Raw genomic sequence first — 13,335 nt, 5'->3', positions numbered from 1 at the left:
TCTTTATCGACCGGTGGTGTAGACAATTCAAAATAACATTTCAAGTTATTCGCGCGTGCCAGATCGTGATTTCCGTACGATTTTCTATCCATATAGCTAAGCTTTGATTTTCGGCTGAATTAACCGGTCGCATAATTCGCGATGATACAATGATTGTAAACAACCACCCACGCGCGCGATATTCGTATTTTAATTTATTCAACCTACACTGAGAAAAAAGTTTAATTGAATCAATGAATTTTTAGTTGATTCAATGAAATAATTTAATTGCCGGTTGCTTATTAAATATTTATTTGAATTAAAGAAAAATATGTAATTGTTTCAGTTAGATAATTTAGTTGATTCAAATAAATATCTAAGTAAATTAAATAATTATCTAATTCAAGCAACTAAATATTTCATTGAATTGCAGAATAAATCAATTGTTTCAATCGAATCTATGGTTGTATTAAGAAAATAATTTCATTACTTCAAACAAATATTTACTTGATCGAATATAATATTTTTTTGAATGCAAAAATATATTTCATTAATTCAAATAAATATGTATTAGATTTGATTAATTAATTTGGCACCGCGAAAAAATATTTAGTCGTGTTGATAAAAATATACTAGTGAATCTAATAAATTATTAAAAAATAATTTGAAGTGATGTCTTCAACATAGTGTGGTATATTTGAATGCGACTTGGTTTTCGTTCCGGCTGTAGAGGGGATAGAAATTAATTAATTATTTAGTTAAAGTTATCATATGATCACATCGTATGTATGTTATATGTTAATTAGTTTATTACATAATTATTGAACAATCTTAATAACTATGGTATATATAAATTAATTTCTACCTACTCTAACGCATGAGACTATCGCTTAATTCTAACGCTCGGATGACAGTTCGCTCGCAGTAGTCAATCGCATACTATCACTACGGATATTTCTGTCTTATATAGTAATCTCGAACACTTTTTTGCCACTTAGGGGTACGGGAAATGCGCCATCTAGGTAAAAGACCGAAACTAAAATAATTTAATATTTAATTAAAAATCGAATAAATATTTAATTATTTCAATAAAATCTAAATATTAAAAAAATTTGTTTTTTTTACTTTTCTATTTTATTGGAAATCACATTTTCAAAAAAAAAAATGACTCGTACTTTAATTATTTTCTTTAACTTTCATTTGTAGCTTCGAAAGTACATTTTTATTAATTAAATTAGTGCATTGAGCGGTTATCGTTCCTTGTATGTTAATATAACATGATAAAAATGTCGACTTCCCTTAAGAAGACACACACTCATAGACACGTATACATGAATGCATTGTTGAATATCAGATTTGAAAACATGCATGATAGGGCGTAGAATCTTGCGACGTATACGCATAGACAGCACATACGTATTCTATGTATTATCGTACGCATAAGCAAGAGAGAGAAAGATATCTCAACGCAGTCAATGCCGTGAGCTAAGCTGCTGCTGCTTATGCTGTTACATAGCCTCGTGCGTATACGTCGTAAACACAGTCATACGCGCGTGCGAGAGAAAAAGAAATACGCGCGTCGAGTTTCGGCAGCGGGCAGCAGCAGAAAGCAGTTCGTTAGCTGGCGCGGCAGCTAATCACAGCGCGTAGCGCAAACCGACGCTGTATAGGCAGTTTTACTACCAAAGTTGCGCTCGCTCGGACGGACGGACGCTCGGTTTTCACGGGTTTACCCCTGATGCCAAACGCGAATATAGATGTTTCACATCAAAAAGCATTATGTAAACGAATTAGACTTAAGAAATGAAAAAAAAAACTATTTTTTAGAAGGCCAAGAAGGTATTGATCATTTTGAAAACAAAACGACTCGTTTTACAACACCGAATGCTCAATAAACAAGTCTAAAAACGTGAGATTCTGAGCCACGCGAGCCGAAATGTCGCGTTTTTACACGTTCATCGCTGTATTTCAGCTAGTAAAAATAAAATGTACTCTATGGAAAATATGTATTTCGATGGGAAATTTCCTCAGCTTTCGATTGAGACTACTTTGAAAAATCTTAAAAATGCGTTTTTTGAGATATTTAATGTTAAAAGTTTATTTTTACAATTTTCCGTGGAAAATGGAAAATTTTTGAAAATCTGACTTCACCATCGGAAAGCTGAGGAAATTTCCAATCGAAATCATATGTCACATATTTTTTTTAAGTGCGTTTAGGGGGTTTTTCAGCGAGATAGAAGTTAAGTAATTTCGCCTATAAGTGCCGTGCGGCCGCTGCATGCTGTTTTGCTAATAATATTTTGTTCCCATGAGTTGGTATCACTCCTTCGTGCCCGTGTATAAGCATAGGCGCCCCCCTCGCCCCGCCTGCCCCTTGAAAGTGCTATCGAACCTCCTTAAAAGCAACAAGTGTTTTTTACTTTTTATTTATTTATTTATTTCGATCTTAACATTGTAGCGAAGAGTTGGAATAGCTGTTACAGGATTACCAATAAAGCAATGACAGTCCTTTACAAACGTACGATCACGAGTTTTGACCGAAGGCCAAACAAATATTGCACAAGTCTTGGTTCATCAAATTATCGATGATCATTTCGCAGCACAGAATCGGCAGTCGATAATGAATCAGCACCAAGAATGGCTCCATTGCCCAGTCCCGGAAAAATCTCCTGGACATTTTTTCGCACAAATGCATAGCGCAAGCCTTTCTCGATTCTACGGGTAATCGATACCACCGTAAAATGCGCTCCACTGATCCCAGTATGAAGAATTCCAAGAAGTCGGTGTTCGTGCATAGCTTCTCCACCTCTCGGGGTGGCAACTGCATCAGATCGTAGAGCGACAAGTCCGCTTTTACCATGAACTCTTTCGCTTTGCTCGTGAACACCTCGTCCTCGTACCAATTGAATTCGAAATGCCTCAACTTCTCGATTAATCCATGCTTAGCGAAAAATTTCATGACGATCAGCGCTTCGCTACGGTACAACTCGCGTCCCCTTCTCTCTAGGATATCGACAACTGCCAGCGCTCCGGACACCAGATTATACTTGTAGTGATGGTCGTGCTCGTTCCCAATTTCATGGAACTGGTCAAAGTCCTTCTCGGCAGGAAAAGCGAAGCCAGACAGATCAGCGCCACGATCCAAGAGTTCATCGACAATATGCGGAAAAAGATTTGCCACGGCGTAATGCAGAGGTGTCCGACCCCACTTGTCCCGGGCGTCGACCTCCACCGACTGATTCAACTCGTTGTTGACCTTGAAGAATAGCTTGATCAAGCCAATACGATCACAGTCCCCCTCCGCGCAAGGTACGTGCAGAGGGGTGAATCCACACGAGTCTGCCAAATTTGGATTGGCGCCTCTTCTCAGCAACGATTTGACTTTCTTCTTTGATCTGTATCTCATAGCTAAGTACAGCGGCGTCTGACCCAGCTTGTCCCGGGCGTCAATGTGCACCGAAAGATTCAATTCGTCGACGATCCGAAAAAATGGCTCCGCCGAGTCATCGCTGCAATTCTGGCTTAGGAAGTGCAGAGGGGTCGATCCCTCGAGATTGGTCGAGTTCGGATCCGCGCCTCTGCTCAGCAGCAATGCGGCCACCCCAAAATGGCCGTCGTGTTCCAGAGCCAAGTGCAGCGGCGAGTTGCCATTTGTTGGCAAGGGACATGTATTGGGATCTACCCGGCCGAGATCGAGGAATTTCTCGACGACGTCGTCGAAGCCGTAACGACAGGCTATGTGAAAATGCGTCACGCCATCCTCGTCGACGTAATTCGCGTCGAGTCTGTTAAAAATCTGGAATAGGTTGCGGATAGCGTAGGAGGCGCCGTGAACACGTCGAGCCGCTCGATGCACCGGTGTGGTTCGACGCAGCAGCGGCTCGTCGTCTACGCCGACTTTGGGCTCGTCCTTGTATCCGGTGCGAACCAAAAACCCGATTAATTCACTGTTTCGCAAATCGTTCAGCAGACTATCTATGCCCGTATGCATAGTGTTTAGAAGACTCTCGATGTCTCCTTCGCGAAAGATGTCTCGGTGATTTGGAACTGCGTCAATCCAATCACGGACAAGAGGATAAAGTTGACGGATAAATTTATGTCGCTCGCCTTCGATCTGCAAATTGAATCTTTCTCGTAATCCCTTCAATGTTTCTAATCGATCCATTTTGCGCACTCACATACACTACACACAATCACTTATAATAATTTATTATACTTCTTTTTTTTCACTCGCTGCAGTCGATGCTATCTTTCTGTACGCTACGGCGTCGTAACGTGTACTGAACGATCATACGTACACTACGGTCTACATGTGAGACTGTGATGAGCTCGGCGCTTCTGCGCCAGTCGAAATTCAGCCTTCACCGGCAGCGACATCTGGCGGCCTCGTAAGGCACTATTGCATAGGTCTCAGTAAGTGCGCCGACGAGTAAGTGCGCCTGCACTACAGATTAGTCTAGGCGCTGAGGGGGTTTCGTATGCATTGGCAGGTCCCACAAAAAACAAAGTGTTTTTCTGAGTATTTTGACCCGCTGAATCCGAATTATCAACTCTCACCTCGCTCAGATGGTCGAGTAATTTGTTATAAACAAATTAATTGTTTATACGGCTATAACTCTTAAACTATTGAGTTTTTACTAAAACAATTTTTTTTTTCATTTTATTGTACACAAAAAGACGAAAATTTCCTTTTTTTATTCGTCTTGATACGACCAATAGAACCGGAGATATTGTTAAAATAGTAAAAAATAACGATACCGGACAAGGTCGGTGCGCAGCGCTCGGACTATTGCGTCCATAGCTCGGCCAATAACCAATATTTTCCGACCATAGGGTACTCATTTTAAAGGTATTGATTGTACTTTAATTTTATGCAAATAAAAATATGGATTAAACAATTACAACGAAGCTAGCATGATTAAAAGTATCAACTTTTATCATTTTTTTAGCCTGCTATTAGTTTATAAGTCGACATCGAGCTCTTGGCAAAAGAAAATCGCACATAATTATGTATGAGTAAATTGTAAATTTGTTCTAGTTTTTAAATATTACTCATTTTTTCAAATATCATTATTAAAACTAGAGTTATTGCATTTTTAACAAATCATTCCATCCGCTCGGCAACCGAGAGTGAACCGCGTAACCTACGCATGCCCTATAATCAAGCGTGAATGTAAAAATGAATTTAGCAAATAAGTATTATCGGTTTATAATATTTTTATTATATGTTTTTACACTTATCATGTTTTTTACAGTTACAGAAAGAGCAGCATTTTACTCCAAATGATACACACACGCACGATCTTGAACATGTGGTATCAGTGCACTGGGGAACTAAGTCCTCTATTGGTGGAAATAAAAGATGGCTTTTTTTGGTATAAACATATCATCCTCTTCATCCCAACCGAAATCAATAGGATTTAGTTCTTTAAAATTGTTTTCAAAAATGTGCGTCTGCTCATAAACTATATAAAGAGCGCGTAGAATGTGCAATTTTATAGAATTGGACGTTGGTGGCAAATCTTCTACTAAAGAACAATTGGAATATTTGTATTCATGAGTTTTTCCTTCTTGACCTGGATCTTGCACTTATTTGAAAATTGACATAGTCCTATGACCGAACCTTCTTCATCATTTCGGATCTTTTTTCTAAGCGTAAGTGGCGGCCCTCGCCGCCTCATCGGCGATCTCGTTGCCTTCGATGCCATGATGCGCGGGGATCCAGACACATTTTATGACTTTCCGCGAATTCGGTTCGATGCAAGCCTTGTACAAACGTCTGGCACAGATAAATAACGCGGGCTTGCAGTCGCTGAATATTACGAAATAGTTTTCGCGATGACCTTGACAGTACCTCAACGCCATCTCGAGCGCTTTGCACTCGGCCTCGATGCTCGAGTGGTGATTTTCCATGCTAACCAGGATCTTGACGTCGTCGCTGGGAACGTAGACCGCCGCGCCTACGTACGGAGCATCTCGCCACTTGCTCCCGTCCGTATAGACGGCAATGGCTCCGTCGTGAAGTTTCATGTATTCGTCGAGCGAGTCGTTGGGCGATTTCATCGCTTGTAGCTGCTGGCCAAACTTCAAGTCTATTTCCAGGCCCCAATTATTGGAGGAGCTTTTGAAAGAATTCGCAGGGACATCGCTAATCGAGGAAGGAAATCGTTGTACGTATTTATAACGTCGGCAACTGGACGGCTGATTTTTGCTCTCGTCGTAGCTGCTGATCGTTACGTCGCTACGACCGAGGGCCAGTTGCAGCAGTGGATCGCCCAACCTGTCCGGGGCGTCGATCGCCAACTTACGTGCCAGGCAGACGTTGCGATTGAAAAAAATCGCCAGCGCGTCGGCGTCGAGATTGCGACAAATGACGTCCACGGGAGTCAGGCCCCAGACGTTGGCCAGATTCGGATCGGCGCCCCGTCGTAGCAGCGACTCGGCCAGCCTCTCGTGGCCCTTGTCCACGGCCAAGAGCAACGGGGTGTCACCCAACTTGGCCTGACTGTTGACTTGCACCGTCTGTCCGATATCTTCGTTAACTTTAAAAAACCACTCCAAGTCATCATTGGCAGTGCCTCGATCGCTGATGACATGCAACGGTGACAATCCCCACTCGTCGGTGGCGTTTGGGTCGGCCCCTCGTCTCAGCAGCGACTCGACCAGCTGCTGGTTGCCCGAGAGGGCCGCGTGGTGCAGAGGTGTGTTGCCCCGCTTGTCCTGGGCATTGACCAGCAGCGTTGGCTCAACGTCGTCGTTGACTTCGAAAAGTATCTCGGCCAATCTGTTGTACTTGTTCCGACAAATCATCATAAGCGGCGTGAAACCGTCTCTGTTGATCGCCGTTGGGTCGGAGCCTCTCCTCAGCAGCCATTCGGACATCTCTTCGTCTTCATTTTCCAGAGCCCTGAGCAGCGGCGTGCGGCCCCAATCGTCTCGGGCATGGATCTTCACCGGCCGACGCTTTGTATTCTTGATCCCGAAGAATATCTTCGCCAAAACCTTGTATCCTTTTTGATCGATGATCTGACGAGGCGTCGATCCGTCTTTGTTGGCTAAACTCGCGTCCGCTCCTTTCCTCAGCAGTAATTCGGCCAACTCCTCGTGTTCGTTCATCAGAGCCCGATGCAACGGTGTGTTATCGAATACGTCTTGGGCATCGATCGGCATCTTTCGCTGGGACGAGCCGCTGTACTTGAAGAGCAGCTTCGCCAAGCCTATATCGCGATTTTTCCGACTGCTAACCAGGTGCAGAGGAGTCCGTCCATCCTTGGTGGCCGCACTCGCGTTAGCGCCATTTTTCAGCAGCAATTCGACTATCGTCTTGTTGCCGGAGACCAGAGCCACTTGTAAAGGCGTCGAACCCTTCGCGTCGGCCAAATTTGGATCGGCCCCGCGTCTTAGCAGCGATTCGGCGAGTTCCACGTTCTCGAGGTGCGCGGCGTAGTGAAGTAGAGATTTGCCCCACTTGTCCCGAACATCGACTCGTAACGTCTGCTTAGTGTATTCGATGACTTGGCAAATTATTGCCTCTAAGCCAGGATGTCCGATCGTTCGACAAATATGATATAGAGGAGTCGATATCTCTTTGTTGGTAATATAACGACCGGCGCTTCTTCTCGGCAGCAACGCGGCCACGTGTTTGTGGCCGTTTTCCAAAGTCGAGCGCAACGGTGAATCATCCGTCTCTTGCACGAGGCGATACAGATCTTGACCAAACCGAAGAAATTTCTCAAGAAAATACGTGAAACAATCGTATATTTTACCAAATTCACGCATCACGTCGTCCGCGACGCGTGTTATGCATCTAACTGCATGATGGTGCAGCGGACGCGACGAGAATTCGCGAATCAAGAAGCGAATGAATTGTTCTCCTCGACTATCTCTACCCAAGTTACGTATGAAATCCACGAGTGGATGCTCGGTTCTCTTGGGATGAATTGGAAGTTGGCCCTTCCAATTGTAGATCATGGGATAGGTTTCATTCGAAAGGTGATATCGCTTACTTTCAATCTTCGAAGTCGCGTTATTTAATATACCCATTCTCATGAATTTCTGAAAAATTTTTTGGTTGGAGTCCTCGCTCTCCACGTGAGAACTTTTGCTGGAACACAATCACTAACGAATTGATATATATTTCTTGATTATTGCACGTAAAATCACTCGTCACAGTGAAAATGCTACTGTACCTTAACGCGTCGACGTCGAAAAGTCAACTGTTCACCACATGCGCGACAGTCTACGATCTATTGACTTTGGTGAAAGTACGCAACAGCCTAGTCTTACGATCTAATGGTAAAATGAAATGCACAGACGCCGTAGAACTATGGCTTCTAAAAGTAACACCTACCATGAGCGTGAGAATTCAAATTCATGTAAAGATGTAGATTAAAACATCTATTGTACAATTAAATTTTTTATGAATTTATTAAAATAAAAACACAGTTGTCAATCTAATATTGTGCCGGAAAACCCAAAATATAATTATTATAATTTTTTTTGCGCTTATTTTCATTGTTTTTATCAGTTTTGCAATGCTTATTTTCTCTTCGGTGCTCATTGGATGATAAATAAATATTATCACGTTTATTTTTCAATTAAACAAAAAAAAACGTGATTTTTCGATTTAAATTTGTATTAAACGCGTTCGGTATATAAAATTAAAACACGCGTTGGTAGCGGCTAGTATAGCTCAAGCTGATGTACGAAAATAAGTAGCATAGAGTTGTAGCAGCCACCCGCGTGTATATAGCGTCTGTAGCCAGAAGCACATGGCTGGGTATAGGCCACGCCCCTACTTCGCTACTTTCTCTTTCTAAAGCTACAATCGAGTTAAGGCCCAAAAATGAATGAAGTTTGAACAGGTGGCTGGCGTGGACACACACATACGCGCATATTCGTGTCTTAAAGTAGTGGGGTGATGATAATAATATTAATATTGACAGATGGATGGAATAGTATAGATTTGACGTATTTAGGTAGGTATTTACAAGCACACGAGGCACAGCTTTGGACAAAATTCATCTTTAAAAATTCATCTTTAATAATAAATATCTCTTTAAGTAGTTCGTTGGAGATGCATATTAAATTATATCAATAGAAAGGCGAGTATTCAAGCTATCTACTGGTATGCTTTTTATTCACATCTGTGCGTAGATAACCAAGATAAAGTTGATTAAGTGCGATTTCTGGCCGTACGCCCATAAGAGACCATGTTAAAGACTTGACTTTTACATTAATTGTTGTTGAAAGTTAGTTCTATAACCGAGGCGGAAATTTTGGGAAATATCAAGGAAGTCACTAAGAACAACCAACTCCTTAAATAGTCAAAACGATGTATTCATTTTCGATTCATCACCCAACTACTTTAAGTAGGTAACGATCAGAAAAAGTGAAAGTTCGGCCATGTGTTACTATTATCGCGCTACGAGTGCATCTGCTACTCTTATATTTCTATACTAGTCACTGTACACATCTCGATTTAACTTGTATCTCCTGTATCTACGAATTTGTTTTTTACTCTCTAATCGTAGTGCATGTGAATAAAGTCTATTTCAAAAGTTCATAATACTTTCAAACTGCAATTAATTTCTTCGCTATTGTGAAAATCCTAGGGTTATTTGGAAAATAATAATCATCCCTGTATCGAGTGTAATCAAAATTTAACATGTGCTACATATTGAATTCAATCGTAAAAACTATTGTTTGAATTGTATGAAAATATCTTTCGTAATAAACAATTAAAAGTTATGATACTGAAAAATTAAAAGGATAATCATTTCTATAGATATTCATTGATTGAAATATACTAATTTATTCAAATTAATTGATAGTATTATAATTTATTAAACAATTATTTGGAATTATTATATTCTAACAAATTTGATAACAATGTATAAAAGATAAGAAAATTTTGTTTTTCTACATGTTTTTAATAATATACGTATGTAGATTAAATTAATTCATCATTTGATAAATAAGTATAGTATTTAATCACAATTATTAAAATAAATTGTTCGCTCAGCTTTAGCAACAATTGTTGACACTAGACTATAATTTTTTTTACAATGTAAAATTCATGCACAAAATTTTACTTTTGCGCGTTCATGTGGTAAAAAGGCGATTAGCTAACCAGCTTATCATACTTTTGTTTCATAGGTCATTGTGCGATTTACAAGAAATCGAATGATTTCCAGAGTACATTATTTTTAGACTCGTCTTAACGTAATCGCCTTTTTACCACATTAACGCGCAAAAGTAAAATTTTGTGCATGAATAATTCAAACCCGTGGTAATACTTTTTTCAAAAGTTTAAATAGGGGCAAGTGTGACAGCCTGATCCTTTTGATTTGAGTCTAAATTTAAAATCCTTTTGTTTTTCAAATTGTTGAAACTCTTAATCTCAATCCACTATTAATTAATTACTTGGCTATGATAGTAATGAAATTAAACATATTAAGACATAAGTACTCACGCAGATGTAATATTTTTATTTCTTAAACGATAACGACTACTCAAAGTTTGTGATAGAATAATTCAATCAAATATTTAATTAATATAATTGTTAAAATGCATAGTAACTCTTACCCGGCCGTCTCAATCGAAATCGAGGAGCGCGCTCGCGCTCGCTCTGGCAAGTATGGCAGAAAGAGCTGCGGCGTACACGCTCCTCATATACATCGCACTGGCGTTTTGAGCTGCCCGCGAAAACTCTTTTTCACTCTCATTTGAATTTGATAACAGATATCTCAATTCTGTAAAGTGCTATGGAATCCTGGATAAAAATGCAATCCATCATCAAGACGTTCGCCTTCGTCATGAATTTAATAAAAAATTTCAATTTCTACTGAAAATTTAATAATATCAGTTATTATTGCTATAAATGATTCTTTAACATCTAAAAAAAATTTTTATTGCAATTTTATTGGATAGCATGTGGAATTTATTTTCCTTTTGATAAGAAGAGCTTATTAGGGGACTTGCGTTTATAAATTGATTCATAAAAAAATGAATCGTCTTCAAACATGATGTTATCATAAAAAAAATTGAAAAAAAGACTGAAAAATTTGGTTCTGTAATAAACTATAAATTCAGCTATATTGGAAGTTCGCAAACCTTTCTTTTCATCATGTTGTAAAGGTTCGCATCGATTTTGATTTAGACGGCCGGGCAAGTAGAATCATAAGTAAGGTTTTTTTATACAAAATAGGTGTTAAAAATCACGTACTGAATTATTTTTCAGACTTTTAATATAATTAAAGTTTGAAAAAGAAAATTTCATTTTGCGTATGAATAGTTGTCAGAATATGCTTGATTTCATTACTATCATAGCTCATTAAATAATTGTTCAATGGTAGATTGATATTCAACTATTCCAAAATTAGAAAAATAAAAGATTCGTGAGTTAGATTTGAATTGGGATAAGACTGTCATACTTGCACTCATTTAATCTTTTGAAAAAAGTATTACCACAATTTCAAATTACTGTATGGTAAACTTTTTAATTTGGTATAGTATTTGACAAATAAAAATTTCAGTTATGCTGAATAATTGTTAGAATAAAGTTCATTTCATTCATATCATAGCCATGTAATTGAACAATGGTAGATTGACTTTAATAATGATCATTTGGATAATTTGAAGATCATCAAATTGGATTTGGATCCATAGAATTTTCTCTTTTAAAGTTGAAAACCAGAATTTGCAAACTATTGTCATAAAATTTGAGTATGTATTCCAACTAACTATTTTATAATAGCTTGTAAAATTTTATATCAATAGCAAGAATAGTTTTCATTTTTCAACAAAAGGTTCAATTTCTTGTCGTCACAGTAAAAAATGAGATTTTTCTGTTTTACTGTTTAAACCAGAATTTGCAAGCTATTATCATGAATTTTGAGTATGTATTCCAACTAAGAATTTTACACCAGCTAGTAAAATTTTAGAACAATAGCAAGAATAGTTTTCATTTTTCAACAAAAGGTACAATTTCTTGTTGTCACAGTTATAAATGAGATTTTTCTGTTTTACTGCTTGAACCAGAATTTGCAAGCTATTATCATAAAATTTGATCATGTATTCCAACTAACTATTTTACACAAGCTAGTAAAATTTTAGATCAATAGGATGATTAGTTTTAATTTTTCAACCAAAGGTACAATTTCTTGACGTCAAAATAAAAAAATTATATTTTACTGTTTCAAAGTAAAGATCTTATTTTTCTAAATTTTAAATATATATATTAAAAACTTCGTCTTCCTCGGAGAAAGTTGTCACCGGGTCGATATTCATACTTGGTTCACCGAGTAGACCACCCTGGTGAACGAAATAGCGGAAACGGTTCGACTTCCTCGGAGAAAGTCGTCGCCGGGTCGATATTCATACTTGAGGCACCGAGGCAGCCAACCGGGTGGACGAAGTAACGAAAAATGTTCGACTTCCTCAGAGAAAGTCGTCGCCAGGTCTATATTCATACCTGGTGCACCGAGTAGGTCACCCGGGTGGACGAAGTAACGAAAACCGTTCGACTTCCTCGGAGAAAGTCGTCGCCGGGTCGATATTTATACTTGGTGCATCGAGTTGGCCACCTGGGGTGATGAAGTAGTGAAAACAGTTCGACTTCCTCGGGGAAAGTCATCGCCGGGTCGATATTGATACCTGGTGCACCGAGTAGGTCACCCGGGTGGACGAAGTAACGAAAACCGTTCGACTTCCTCGGAGAAAGTCATCGCCGGGTCGATATTCATACTTGGGGCACCGAGGCGGCCACCTGGGGTGATGAAGTAGAGAAAACAGCTCGACTACCTCGGAGAACATCGTTACCGGGTCGGTATTCATACCAAGAGCTTCCAGTGGGCTACCGGGGTATATCGGATAATCGAGGTAATACTCGAGTTTACGAAAATGTATTATTATTATTGTATCTCGATCATACATCATATACATCGACGGTGTAACAACGTATAAGCGTATGACGTGAACACAGCAAATGGTCTGAAACTCATTTTGGTCTGACCACTTTTTGGTAAGAACGTTTTTTGCGAAGTGAATTTTTCTTTCAATCGCTCGTATTTCGTTGAAAATAAACTTTTTTCGGTATGTTATATACATCGTTGGATTGCATTTTTATCCAGGATTCCATAGCACTTTACAGAATTAAGATATCTGTTATCAAATTCAAATGAGAGTGAAAAAGAGTTTTCGCGGGCAGCGAAAAACGCCAGTGCGATGTATATGAGGAATCGTGTACGCCGCAGCTCTCTCTGCTATACTAGCCAGAGCGAGCGCGAGCGCGCTCCTCGATATTTAGTTTTTGCAAAACAAAAGTACTTTTTAAACTATTATGAAAATTGTTGT

General features: G+C 39.3%; 1 protein-coding gene across 1 annotated transcript; it reads right to left on the bottom strand.

Annotated features, from left to right (window-relative positions):
- Nucleotides 1-2,503: 2,503 nt before the first annotated feature.
- LOC111693241 (ankyrin-1-like) lies at nucleotides 2,504-4,144 on the bottom strand. The gene has a single exon (XM_023457490.1). It carries the CDS (start codon nucleotides 4,142-4,144, stop codon nucleotides 2,504-2,506), a length of 1,641 nt encoding a protein of 546 aa, XP_023313258.1.
- Between the last annotated feature and the right edge of the window lie 9,191 nt (nucleotides 4,145-13,335).

This window comes from Trichogramma pretiosum, unplaced genomic scaffold (assembly GCF_000599845.2).
Source record: "Trichogramma pretiosum strain Unisexual culture from Peru unplaced genomic scaffold, Tpre_2.0 scaffold107, whole genome shotgun sequence".
NCBI lineage: Eukaryota > Metazoa > Arthropoda > Insecta > Hymenoptera > Trichogrammatidae > Trichogramma > Trichogramma pretiosum.
This window is presented reverse-complemented; position numbering and strand designations above follow the sequence as displayed.

Bases quoted from the DNA above. Each gene is read 5' to 3' on its own strand.
- LOC111693241 (XM_023457490.1), bottom strand. From the start codon at position 4,144: ATGGATCGATTAGAAACATTGAAGGGATTACGAGAAAGATTCAATTTG.